We start from the raw sequence: 14,054 nt of genomic DNA on the forward strand, positions 1-14,054 counted from the left end.
ACTAGATACTGTGTAATTGACTGATGTCCGTTTCAATTACAATCATTGGTTTTATTGTCTTTCACCCTGTTAAAGTGCGTTTTGTCCTGCTTTGCAGCCTTGTTCAACTCTCCAAATTCTTCCATGCAGACTTGCAAAGGAAGGGTCAGTGCAGAGTATTGCCAAGTTGGTGAATGGGCTGTCTTTGCTCCAGCTGATCCTTTCCAGTGCCATCCCCATCACTCCGGCCCTGAGCTGCAGTGTCCAAATACATGTGTTCACTAACATTTATTAATATATTTTAGCAACTTTTGTTGTTGTATTTGCCCTTAGTTTAAACTCTGATGGTAAAAAAAGTAAAAAGAAAAGTGCTAACCAAATTTCTTGTAGTCATCCAAACACAACTCAGTGATTTATAATCTCCTTTCTTAAAGGTACATTGGTTTCTGAGTACCTGCACCCTTTATGTCTGAAATCAGGAGGTTCTTTAACTGAAGGGCAAGCAGGAAAGTCACTATAAAGGTAAAAGTTATCCTGTCTGGTTACTTTCTACAGAAAAGCTGAAAAGTTACACGGCAAAATGGGAATCTGGTTTTAATGATTAGTTCAGTAATAGAAAGTGTTGGAAACATTAGAAATTATGTCAAAGGAGGTGATATGCTTATGGTGGTTGAACCCTAGCTGGAGGCAGGTACCCACTAAAGCCACCCTATCACTACCCTTCTCAGCTGGACAGGGGGATGAAATATAACCAAAGGCTCATGGGTTGAGATAAGGGCAGAGAGAGGTCACTCACCAGTTACTGTCACAGTCAAAACAGACTTGACTTAGGGAAATCAGCTGAATTTATTACCAGTCCAAATCAGAGCAGGACAGAGAGAAATAAAACAAATCCTAGAAACACCTTCCCCCCCCCTTTTTCCCTACTTTCCAGGCTTAACTTTATTCCCAGTTCTCTACCTCCTCTTCACCCAGCAGCACAGGGAGACAAGGAATGGGGGTTGTGGTTCATTACTTGGTTCATTATGGTACATGTTGCTTTTGCCACTGCTTCTTCCTCAAAGAGAGGAGTCTTTCCCCTGCTCCAGTGTAGGTCCCTCCCATTGGAGACAGTCTTCCACAGCCTTCTCCAACTTGAGTCCTTCCTGCAGGCAACAGTTCTTCATTAACTGCTCCAGTGTGGGTCCCCCAGGGGGTCACAAGCCCAGCCAGCAAACCTACTCTAGCACAGGCTCCTCTTTCCATGGGGCCACAGATGCTGCCAGGAGCCTACTGCATGGACTGACTGTCATGGAGCCATGGAGTCACAGCCTCCTTTTGGGCATCCACCTGCTCCCGTGTGAGGTCTTCCATGGGCTGCAGGTGGATCTCTGCTCCCTGATGGACCTCCATGGTGAAACAGGCCGGTCTTCAACATGGACTGCAGAGGAATCTCAGGTCCAGTGCCTGGAGCACCTCTTGCCCCTCCTTCACTGACCCTGATGTCTGCAGGGGTATTTTTCTCACATACTCTCTGCATCTCTATTCCCTGTCCACAATTCTGTACTGTAACTTTTTTTTCTTCTTAAATGTTATTGCAGAGGCATTGATGTGCTGATGGGCTCAGCCTTGACCAGTGGCAGGTCTGACTTGGAGCTGGCTGGCACTGGCTCTGTCAGACATGGGGGAAGAAGCTTTTGGCAGCTTCTCAGGGAAGTCACCTCTCCAGCTCCCCCCACTACCAAAACCTTGCCATACAAGCACAATGCAATGTTTCATGTTACAAATATTATATGTTACAAATTAATAAACACTTTACTGCTATTTTTAACTGAGAGGCAAGTAATTTTTGACTTCCTTTGGAGTCAAGTGTCTTCCTCTAATATTGCACAGATAATTGTGTGACAGATTTCAGCATGATCTAGAGAGGCACCACTCCTCCACTGCAGTTTGTGCTGATCTTGGTCCTGTTGGCCCTCCTGCTGTCCAGTTCTGGGTTCTGCATTTCATTCCCCTCATGCTGATGGTAACATTCATGAGGTTCTGTAGTGGGGCAGCTTATGGAGTCAAACTGTCAGAAAACTTTTTCCTGTTTTGTTCTCTCCTTCATATTGCTTTGCTCCTGATTCAGAGTTGGCTTGAATTTGACTCCTTGTGTAATCAGTTAATTGATGGTATAAGCACGTGGGAGGGGCAGGAATATGAAGCTGGGAGTTCACAAGGACTGTACCAGTGCCAAACGTTGATTGGTTTAAATTCTGAGTTGTACAGAGAGTGAAATAAAGGTTCCATAAGAGGACCTGTCTTCTGCCTGCCCCAGGAGCTAAGGGGCCCTGTGCCTCCATATAAGGAAGCTTTGAAAAGTAGGTTTTTCAAGGAAGAAAAATTTACTTTAGGTACTGTCTTATCCTCTAGATGTCTTAAGACATGAAAAACTGAGATTTCTTGGTGTCACAGGTATGCAGCATACTTTTTGAAGTGTGAGTTTTGTGCTTTCCAGTATTCTTGTGATTTGTTAATCTGGCAGCCCAGGCAATTTTGGTCCTCTGTCGCCAAATTACCTTAGACTGGGGTGGCAGATAGCCTGCAAAAATTACATAAAAGCCTTCAGAATTATGGCAGAACAACATTCTCACATTTTCTCATGCTTATTTCATTCTTGCCTTTATTGCTATGTAGTGCCTTGTGCAAAATAGTAGTGTCAGTGTTGCATAGTTTACTTTATAATCCCTTCCAGACAAGGGTTGTTACAAAATATATACAGGTATGGTTGACCCACAATATTTGTTTAGATCATTGGTTCCCAGTTATGAACTTTTGTTTTTTTCTTTTGTTATGGATCTTTGGGAATGGAAGGCACCGTTTCCATCTTCAGTACCATTTCATAATGCCTAGATAAGGCAGTGGAGTACAAAGTCTTTCTGCGTCATTGGGGGTGGTATTTATTGTTTACACTATAATTAATGAATTTTTCCCAGCATTCTTTAGGATTGCCACTGTCCTCATGATTGCTCTAACCTGGGAGGCAGCATGCCATTCAGCCATACTGGACTGGTTTAAAGGTGTCATGACCTTGACTCTTTACCACACTTATACTTAATTCTATTTGCTGCTTTTTCCCTGCAGGTTTTTTTTTTTTTTTCATTACGTTCATGCTTCATTTATTACTGCTGTTCCTGACAAGGCCGGTATTTCCATTTTCTTCTCACTGATTTTCTTTCTTGCTTGTTTTTTTAGCATGCAGAATCTGAAGTTCCTTGTATCAGCACCTGAAGGGCTTCAGTCAGGACCTATGACAGTTGTGCTTGGTCCTGTGTTAGTTCTGTCATTAATACTTTATTTTTATTTTTTCCTCAACTTTATTATTACTTTAATCATCACCTTCATTTTTCCATCTGAAAAGAAATGATCTTGAGCATTACTTTGTCGTTCTGACCCTAAAGTTCACCACAATTTCAGCAGGATCTTGGAGTAAATGACATCCAGCAATCTCTTTCAGCTTAAATCATTCTGTGATTAATTTGCAAGTGTGACTGACGTTTTCAGGGGTAAAATGCAATTTATACTGGCGAACTAATTACTGAAGTGACTTACTGTTTTTTGTGTAAGAAAGAAAAACTGCACTCAGGGGAGAATAAGCTCATGTTAAATGGAAAGAGTGTGACATTTATTTCTCTGATAAGACTAACCCGTCTATGCAAGCATGTTTAACTGCTGTCTGAATAATGTCCTGACAATTGTCTTTTTATTGTTTCAGTTTCAGGTTTCAATTCACCATTCAAATTGCTTAGTTTTTTAAGTAACCTCAAATGTAGAAGTAATCTACTGCACTGAAGGATTTTGTATGTTACTCCAGTTCTTGAATGATGTACAGATTTGTTGCTTCTGTGGAACAAGAGGGAAATATTTGGCACAATTCAAGACATAGAGTTTAAAAATGTGTAGGTCCAGGAGCTGGAAGAATCACATGTGTTTGGTTTTGTCTGTTACTATTTTTGCTGTTGCTTTTTTTTTTTTTTTTTTTTAGCTTTTCTTTTTTTATATTAAACCAGTGTACACTGTGTCTTGAATCTTCTTTCCCTTTCCCTCCTTGTTCCCCTTCTCTCTCTTGGCACATCAACATCATTAATATTTTTCAAAGTAGGCTTTGTGGGTATATTTAGTGGAGCAACAGATATATAAGTGAATGTTTAAAGTGTCTATAATTTATAGCAAAAGGTCATCATTAAAACTTGATTTCCCACGCAATACTGTGAGGTCTTACTGTTTGACAACCTTAATTCTGCAGTGGAAGAATGTTTTAGATTATTTCTAGCTTGTGTTTTATTATACAGTGGTATGTAAATGATTATGAATTATATAATAATAGCAAAGGAACTTCATATAAGTCACCTGCCTTTGATTGTTACTAAAAATAATTCCTTTCTGTGTGTTATTGGAGAAGATAAAAAGTCATATCTGACACCTGCATTTTTGTGTTTGTGCCACAATTTTCAGAAGCAACATTTTCTATTTTTTCTATGGTATTTGTGTACTTAATGCACATTTCACCAAATTGATGTCTTACAAAACTATGTCGTGTGTCTGCATCTCTTTTCATTTGCAAATGTTAGTAATGTAAAACCTACAGGCAGAAGTTGTAATCATTTTTCAAGTGCCATAGCAAAGTATACACAATGTAATATTTTAAGATTTTAATCTATGAAAGTAATTTCGAGCAGTCAGCATTCACTGTCTCACATTTCCACTTATATAGAATATCTTTCCCATGATATGGGCCACTTTTGCATCCTGTTAGTTCAGTAGCTCATTTTCAAGCAGGCTTCTGCCCTTGTACAGTGTCAATGGGCACGGCTGTGTCAGTTGTGTTTCATTTGGAGGGGATGGCCATTCAGTGCTGCAAGGAGTGAGGTGTGTGTGGATGGCCTTTTGGAAAGTGTGTGGGTACTGAAAAAAAAGTTACTACTTCTTTCTGCCACTGAGAGTCTACTTTGAATCTGCTGGAAGTATCTTCCAGTAAAATGAGGTGACTGTGATGGGGGCTAAGGAATTCTTTTACCTTGCAGAAGGGCTGGGCAGCCCTTTCTAACATTTGTGGTTGTCTGTATTGACACAGGGAACAAGCAGGTCACCATACCAGTGTATGGTGGCTCATGCCTACTATGGTCACTTTGTTTCACTTTCAGGGGGTAGGCAGTTTTTGGTAGAAAATAAATACTCTTTACAGCTGCTCTTCTGTCCATCCTTATTATTTTTGTACCTTGATAATTATTTCAGATATCACTCACCTTATTCAATAATTATCGCCTGTCTTTTTCAGTGGTCTTGCCTCTTTGCATGAAAAGGTTTTTCCTGAGCTGACTTTAGAGACATGTTTTCTTCCCCACAAGTAATCTTTTCTGAAAAGCTTATCACCATTGATTCTGACTAAGCAGGCAGAGAGATGTGATTATTGCCTTTAGAAGACAGTTTTATGTTTTGAAAGGCCATTGTCTTTTTTCGTTGCACACAGAAGATCTAAATTGTCAAATGGCTGCAATTTGATCTAAGAATGATTCCAGTGTCTAAAATAATCTTTCAGTCTTGGTTACTTTCATAGGACATGGAAGCATTGAACTGCTCTTATTAAAAACAGAAAAACCTGTATGAAAAGATATATAGCTGTTTATCTTTTCTACTTTCTTTCAAATTTCAAATGTTCCTTGCTTTATTCATTGTAAATTCTCTGATCTGGATTGCATTAGTGGTATTATTACATCTAATAAAGTGTATTCCCAGCTGGACTTTGTAGTGAGACAATATTAATATGTTGTGCAATTTCATTTGAAAAGTAATTTATATAATTACAAATCATTAATTTAATAATGAAAATAGATTTGTGCCAATCTAGTTAACATGAACAAAGTAAGAGAGGTAGTTGAACCTGCTTGGACTTAAAGAATTTTCCTTTCTTAAAAACTCCTGCATAGTGAGAGTTTTAAGGAGTCTTAAAAGCCTGAAAGATGGTGTTTAATTTAAATTTTTTATCATTTTGATTTAATAACAGTATATTTATGTGCTGCAATTCTTATTTTCAACCTGTCTTGTGTCCTCAATATTCTTGGATTATTTTAAGTGGACTTTTGAGAGGGAGCTGGTAACTTCATACAGAAGACTCACGATTACAATGAACACTTGCACCTCCACTGGGCTATTTCTAGGCACGTGCAAAATGAAAAACACTTCCAAAATGCTGCTTCAGGATGTCACTTACTCTGCATCTGTGCATCCTTTTCATGCTGTGTATCTCACAGCAGCATTTTGGTGTGTTCTCCTATGAGTCTGTGTAGTTTCCTTGTATATGAACCCCTATGGAATATAAAAACAAAATCCCTCACATGGTGCTATTTACCTGTTGTAAATGTGCCAGGTGCCAGGGTGGTGGAAAAAGCTTGCAGGACTTTTCCTTCACTGCTCTGGCTCCTTGCAGTGTCTGATGCAAAGGTAGATGGTTTTTGTGATCCTGTGAACTAACCTGATTCCTTTTCCCACCTCCGTCCTTGAATTGTTTTTGCCAGTATTAGTACCTTATGTTTTTTGTAAGTTACTTCCTGCAGCCAGAAATCATAAAAACTCAGACACAGCCAAACTTTAGATACCTTGGAGCTGGATGTGTTTTAAAGGTTAGGATACAGACCTGTGAAGGTTAAATGAACTGAGGGAATTTAAACTGGAAAACAGGTGTAACTTTTCTGTTTGTGAAGGGCAAAGTCTCTATGTTTTCAGAAGAAGATTGTCACACCTTTCAAACAACAGGAAAAAAATTTTGAGATGTTTTAGCCATTTAAAAAATATTTCATAACTGTAATTAAATGCATGTTTTTGAGCTGAGACTTTGTGTCAAATCATACCCAGAAGAAATACTCCTTTTGTAGAACTTACAGTGCTGTAATTGGGAATCTCTAGGTTCTGATCCAGACTATTCAGCTAAGAATTGCCGGTGTAAAATAATTTTTAAGGTCACTGAATTATCATATTAAAACAATAAATAGAATAAAAAAAGCCTATTTTAGTGTCTGCTTAGGGTTTTATTTATTTCTTTTACCAGTAATGAAGATTTGATTGAACCTAACTTTGCACTTCTGGCTTTACCAGTACTAGCACTAACTACACCAAAGTAGTTTATACCTCACCACTGGCATTCTTTCAAATTTAGGCTGAATATGTTGATTGTATTCATCTGAGTGTACTGCATTTGAAGGCTTGGTTAGTACAAGACCACCACTGCATAGGTGTCGTGTCTGGTTAACCTTTCAACTGGATTTCATAGCTTGGTACAAGCAGTAACAGAAATAAAGGGTTTTGGCTTTCAGTGGATGAAGGAACAATGCACATCATATAATACTGTGAAATATCTGCAGGTTGATGGGGCTGGTTTATGCCCAAGAATTCTTGAATGAGGCTCTTTGGATTTACTTGTGGTACTACCTGTATTACTGTGAAAGTGATGCTCTGTTCCTCTGGGCTTTTTGGGAACTGAAGACATTTTGTACTTCATCATGCCAAACACTATGTTTGCAGTGATACTACCCACAATGCCAGAGGCCAGGGCAGAATTACTTACAAAAGTAGTTCTAGGACCAGAATAATGGCTTTAGTTAAGAACTAATGAACCAAGCTACCTGCTTGAGTCAGTTTTTGAAAGAAATCAGTATTTTTTTAGAAATACGTGACTTACTGGAGAAGTAGGATTTAGTTGTTGATGTTTATTAATCACAGCTGCTGTTGTACATTTGTTCTCTTGATTTTCCTCCTGTTCAAAAGGCACTAGATTAATATTTCAGTCTGCATTTTTAAGTTCTGTAATAGATTTCAGATGCTCCTGAATAAAACTGAGATTTACAAGGTTTTTGTTTTTATAATCTGAGAGGTAATGTGATTTGTGGGGCCACTGCTTGGCATGGGGTTACTAATGCAGCAACACATTCATTAGCAACACTGGGTATGGTGACATGATTCCACTGAAATGCCTTAAAGTGGCTGGAGTTTCTGTCCTCCAAGCTGAGTTGTGGTGGATGAGTATGTGTGCTTGTTCTTAAGTTATAGCTATGAAGAGTAGAACAAGCAACCTCACTTGTAATGTTAGAGTTCTGAGGCTTTCAGTTGGTAATTTAAACCCATTTTACTCTGTTTGTAATGCCATAAGAATGCAGGTATTGCATTATGTGTTGCATCTGAGAGGGACAATTGCCTCTCGTCGTCTGACTGTCCCTGTCTGGATTTCATTGAATTCCTCATACCATCACCAAGAAATACCTCATTAATCAACTTTGTCTCTTCCCAGAGTATTTTTTGGGAACAAACAACAGGTGTTGGAACTAGGCAAGGGCATTTGCACAGAATCAGAAATTTCGTATGGCATGGCATTTCTGGCTGTATTTTAAGCTGTAGGATCCTTGACCTTGGTTACTATAACTACCTTTTAAGCAGGAGCTTTTCTCAAGCAACTTATAGTCAATCTTAGAATATTGTGACATGGAGCATAACCTATGCAACATGTTTTCTATAAGGATCTTTAGGCAGATTTAAAAAAAAAAAAATCCTTTACTGTTTCAACATTTGACCAGTACAGAAATGCTTATTCCACTTCTTGGCAATGAGTGTTAAGAAAAGGTGTTGCAGTCTGTGTTCTGACTCAGACTGAGGGATGAGACTGCAGCACTAGTAAGGACTTTGAAACCCAAAAGAGGGGAAAAAAAATCTCTTTAACATAATAAGAAGCTCTTATGGAGCAATGTATACCTTTGCTTTGTGTAAATTTATATAACAGTAATGGCCCTACAGTATTTTCAACTTTTTTTTTTCTTAATATATATTTAAAGCATAACTTCTAATTCTTGTATATATTTTTAACTTTCCCACAGATATGCACTTATTTGGCCATTATCCAGCTCATGATGATTTCTATCTTGTAGTGTGCAATATCTGCAATCAGGTAGTCAAGCCACAGGTTTTCCAGTCACACTGCGGTAAGTGAATGTTTTCTTTCCTGAATTACAGTGCCAAACTGCTGTATGGCTCTCGTAAGAATCATTGCATACAATCATAACAGAGGCATTGCAGATAGACTTTTCTGGTTATTTTGGGTTTTTTTTTTCTACAGAAAATACCAGCAATGCCTTCAAATAAGCATATTTATTGTAGAGGAAGTTAAATTAGTTGTTCTGGAAGCTGAGCTTTTCAAGTTGAAGTTGTTAACCTGAATTAACCTGTTACAACAAATAAATCCTGTTAGTTAGAGACTAGCTAGGCTAAAACTATTATGACCTAACATTGGATTGTCTTTTATCAAAGTTGCAAAGTGAGGTCTATGATACTGATCTGCATTAACTGGAAGTTGGATATTATGGATTGTTTTCTGATGGGATTCATGCGTAACTATATATAGGGTATATTTTTATATTTATCATAAGATTTAATTTTTAACAAAACTGGCATTTTGAAACCTATTTCTTAAATTAACATTTTCCAGGAGAGTCTTGAGAAGCATATGCAAATACTAATTTCTCAGTTAGTATGACAACAACAAGATGATGATTTTTATGTTGACTAATTGAAAGCAGAATTACTCCGGTTAGAAATTTTTGGTATTGATTAACAAACGACTTTCAATTATTTCTGAAAAATTTCACCCCAAGGTCTGGTGTATTTATTACTTATCTAGTAGTTTATTTGTTATTTGTCCGGTGATTTGTTTCTGTGGTGATTTTTTTTGTTGTTTTATTATTTTTTGAGGCATGTAAAGAGTGACTGGAATAGCTAGATTTATATGAGGTTTAATAAGATTTAGTTTAATCAAAATAATTTGAAGGTGGTTACATAATAATGAAAAGCAGCTACTACTGAGGATGGAATCAGTTAAAAGCATTAAGAAAAAGAGTAGCCCAGCAAGATTTTACTTGTCTAAATACAAGGAAACTACACAAATCCTGTACCTCTTTTAGTCTTTTTGGCAACAAAACAACTCTTTAATGGAAAAATGGAAGTGGGATGGATGGAAAAGTAGTTCATTTACTTTTAAAGACACATTAAAAAATACTGAGTTTTGTTTGTATGGATAGAGTGCTAACAACTAACCAGGAGCAACTGCATTCATGCTGGGAGGCAGTTTGAAGACTTGCCACCAGCTTTGACCTAGATTGGAATAATTATGAAGAAATGGTTATAGTGAAGTACAGCTTTCTATCCAGTGAATGAGAAAAGATCTAAAGGTATTTTCTAAGGTGGAAAGAGCTTATTAAATTAATGGTGGGGACACGTGTTGATTTTAATGTGTTAACAAGCCATCCTGCTATTTTTTTTTCAAAATTTGTTTCTTGCCCTTAGTCTTACATGGGTCCTTTCTGCCCAGCTCAGGTATCTTATGATCCTTTAAGTGAGTAACAGAAAAGCTTCTCTGCATGTGGTTGTAGGTACAGTGGGTACATAAACACTGAACTTGTGCATTGATAAAATGTGCTTCAGGACTCAAGAACCTGTGGGAAGCTTTGCTGTAACCTTCCATAGCTGTGTTCTTTCGTGAGCATTAACCTGGTTTGGTGAGCAGTGTGAAAGTTGGTCCTGTTTTCAGGTAGTAAGCACACAGAATGGTGTTACTTCTAGATGAGAGTAAATTCCTCTGTGTTAGAAAGGATTTTTGAGCTCTTTGCAAGTAATGCATTATCATCAGTGTTAGTGTAATGCATGTAAACTACAAAGATCCCATGAGGTACTGTCTGTTTTTCTCTTTTCTCCATCACTCCATTATTTTTACTATTCCCTTCATCTTCATTATAACAATCCTTTTACACTGGGTGATTGAATGTTAAGTTCTGAATTGCTTGATTTAAGAGCCTAAGGTCAATAAAGAATTGGGACAAAACTGGACTGTGTTAATAAACACCCAGAGAATATGGAAAATAACTGACCAAAGGTCTTGAAGATTGTACTTAATCTAGTCAGACTTGTTTCAGGAAAGGTATACTGGAATATTGCTGAAAGGCCTGTGAAAGGGCTTTAAATATATAAATAAATTATTTTGTTTTAAAGAAGAAACAGCAAAGGCAGTGTACTAAAACCATATAAACAAAGTTTTAGAAGATAGAAGGTTTCTTCAGAGTCTCAATAATTGTTGTAAAATACTAATAATTTATTTTCAAAAAATTAATCTGTTAGAAATACTCTGTATTATATATGTGAAATGCATCTACTAATTTATCGTTGTTTTCAGTAGAAATTAGTAAGTTTTTAAAAAGAGCTACACAGAGATGCTACTAATTGATCTATACTTTCATTGTTTGGTTAGAAAATTTTAATAATTTCCCATTGGAAAATTACAGAAAGCTCCCATTAGAAAACACATCAACCATGAACTGCTTGCAGTTGAATAATTTTTTTCCTGGATGTGTTACGGTTCCAGTAGTCCATTGAGAAAGGTCTGGACAAGGCCTCATTTGAGACATTGAATCTGGCTGCACAGAAATCTTCTGTGAAGCAGGAATTTTTAATTTTTTGTTCTTTTTAGAGTTTTATTACCTTCAGATACACATTCATTTTCATGGATCAGACTTTCTTTGATTACAGGATGCAGCAGGATGCCTCTAAATTCAGTGATGCCTGGCATGTCTGTCAGTAGACTTCAATGTGTTTTAGACTATCATATTTGCCACAAAATACATTATTATACAGGTATTGAATTGCAGCTTCAAAGTTGTAACACGGACAATGGAATGAGAAAGTATTGGAAGGCACTGCTGGTTTTTTGGCTCTTGTAGGTTGTATCATGGGGAGTCTTTATTGCTGCTGACAAGGGCTTGTAGAGATCTATCCCAGAATCTCCCACAAAGTGTGTTTTGTTGCTAATATCCCTAGTAAGATCCAATCCATATCCTCTCAGTAAGAAATTAGGTCCATGCCAGGCACATGCTTTATGTTCCTAGGTTCCCTGCTTTGTGACTTGAAGATCTTGGCTTTGGAGCAGCACTGGAATGCTGTAGAAGGTTTTTGTAACACTTCTCTTGAGCCCTTGCTGGCATCTGCCTTTCTCCAGTGTAAGAAGACCCACTGTTTTATTTGCCTCTGGTTTCAGACAAGTGACAGCCATTCTTGTTGATGGCTCTGGGAAATTGTGAAGATTATAGAGGCAGATGTTGTTTAACTTTTAAGGGTTTGATTCCTGAAATATCAAGCAGGAAAAAAAGAAAAATCTGGTTGTGGTTCAAGCTATTTTTAATAGCAGGCACTACATCATAGAACCTTAGGCAGTAGAAGTCAAGAAGGTAAAAAAAGAAATCTGGCTAATTGGAGGACTGTCTTGCTGGGCTTGAGAGTATATGTAGTGAACACAACATAAAGCTTGGTGTTGCAAGGTAACAGATCTGTTGTAGCTGTAAGTCAGAGGAAATACTGAGCTGTTTTTAAGAGCAGTTTCACATCCTTGCATCTGCAGGATAAACATATCCATTTGTAAGCAGTAAACCATTCATTTATATATGATGTAAGCCTACCTGGAAGAGACATGCTGTTACAGGCTGCTTGATAAACCACGTAAATCAAATAATTTCTTGGGGTTGTTTGGTATTATTGTGCACTTAGCAAATAGTACATCATAATGTCATCAACAATAGGGTCGAAATAGTGGTGGTTGCTTCTGAAGCCATTTCTTTTGAGTAACTTCTTGTAGCGGTACAGTATCTTGGATTTACCTTTTTTTTTTTAATGTGTTAACATCATGTAGTTGTATTTATTCATCCACAAAGTAGTTTGAAATAAGAAGTCAGTCTGGATATGCAGCTTGTAGCATTCCTAAGTGTGCTTGGCATGTGAGGAATTGCAGTTTTGATTTTTCAGAAAATTTTAATTTGTTCTCAAATGCCAACCTCAGTGAAGATCACTTCTTGGAACATCAAAATATTGTACCATAGTACAATACTGAAGTATGTTCTTGCTGGTTTTTTAGGGTTTTTTGTCCATCTGTTTTCTAGGAGACTTTTAGGCTGACAGTCTATGCTTAACTCTGTCCCTTTGACTTCTGTTAACTCCAATTCTGTGTCATTGTTAAACCCTGGTGAAGATGGCACCCTGTACCACTTCCCAGGAGACATTTCCATTTTTCTTTGGCGCCAGAAATATTAATGGTTCATGTTCTTATACTGCATTGTCCTTTACTAGACTGAAGAACATCAGATGCAGTTCTGGTTATTTTTTAAAACGTTTTGTACATTAATTGTCTTGTTAACTTTGGTCTTTTTCAGTTAAAAGGAAAACCTCTTGTAAAAGGCAGCTCTGGCACAGTGAGGGTTAAGCAGTGTACGTTTAGAGAGCTTGTCAAGACGTCTTGACTTCTACTTATATTGTGAGGAAACTAATTAATGATGGGAAAGTGTTATAAAAGAAGTTGAGGGTGGTGGGGAAGAGGTGAATTAGTACAGCTAAATAATGCAGCTTGGTTAAACAATAGCAGCAGTATAACCATCAAAGAAATCTTCCACATGCTCTGGAACAATTTCCAAAGCTCTGGATGGTATCTTAATGAATTGAATAGTTAAGATCCCCATTTGATGAGGTTGTAGCATACAGAGGAAACCAATTTTGCTTCATCAAGGAGAAATTACCAAAAAGACCTCTTTTTTTGCTCATTTCTGTACTTGGAGGCTCATTGATATCTATCCTCCCTGCCTATAAAGTTCTTCTAACAGGCTTCAAATTAAGAAGTAGAAATTCTTATTCCTTAAAAAAGGAAAAGACGTACACTTTTTTTTCATTACTTCTGAGTTATAAATCCTTGAGTTGGTATCTTCATGTCCTCATGAAAGTTGCAAAAGGATATTTCCTTTTTATCCTTTTGTTTGGCTGTGTAAGTGTCATTTAAAAGAAAAGCAAATTGAAAAGTAATGGACCACTCAACAATATAAATAAATTATTTTGCCTTCCATATCATAATCATTTTCCTGAGAGAGGTTAGATATTTTGTATTACTCGGACTAGCTATTTTACATTGTACTAGTAGTGTGTTACAATTTAATGAACCATGATTAAAGACAAGAAGGCTGAACTTAAAGTATGAATAAGAATGATTG

General features: G+C 37.3%; 1 protein-coding gene across 3 annotated transcripts in view; it reads left to right on the forward strand.

Annotated features, from left to right (window-relative positions):
* Positions 1 to 14,054, forward strand: part of ATXN7L1 (ataxin 7 like 1) — a 112,486-nt gene that overhangs the window by 28,531 nt on the left and 69,901 nt on the right. For all 3 annotated transcript variants that reach the window (XM_062491614.1, XM_062491620.1, XM_062491615.1), the window contains exon 2: positions 8,862 to 8,966. In XM_062491614.1, coding sequence (XP_062347598.1) covers positions 8,862 to 8,966 — 105 coding nt within the window. The remainder of the gene's footprint in view (positions 1 to 8,861; positions 8,967 to 14,054) is intronic.

Source organism: Cinclus cinclus, chromosome 4 (genome assembly GCF_963662255.1).
Source record: "Cinclus cinclus chromosome 4, bCinCin1.1, whole genome shotgun sequence".
Classification (NCBI taxonomy): Eukaryota; Metazoa; Chordata; class Aves; order Passeriformes; family Cinclidae; genus Cinclus; species Cinclus cinclus.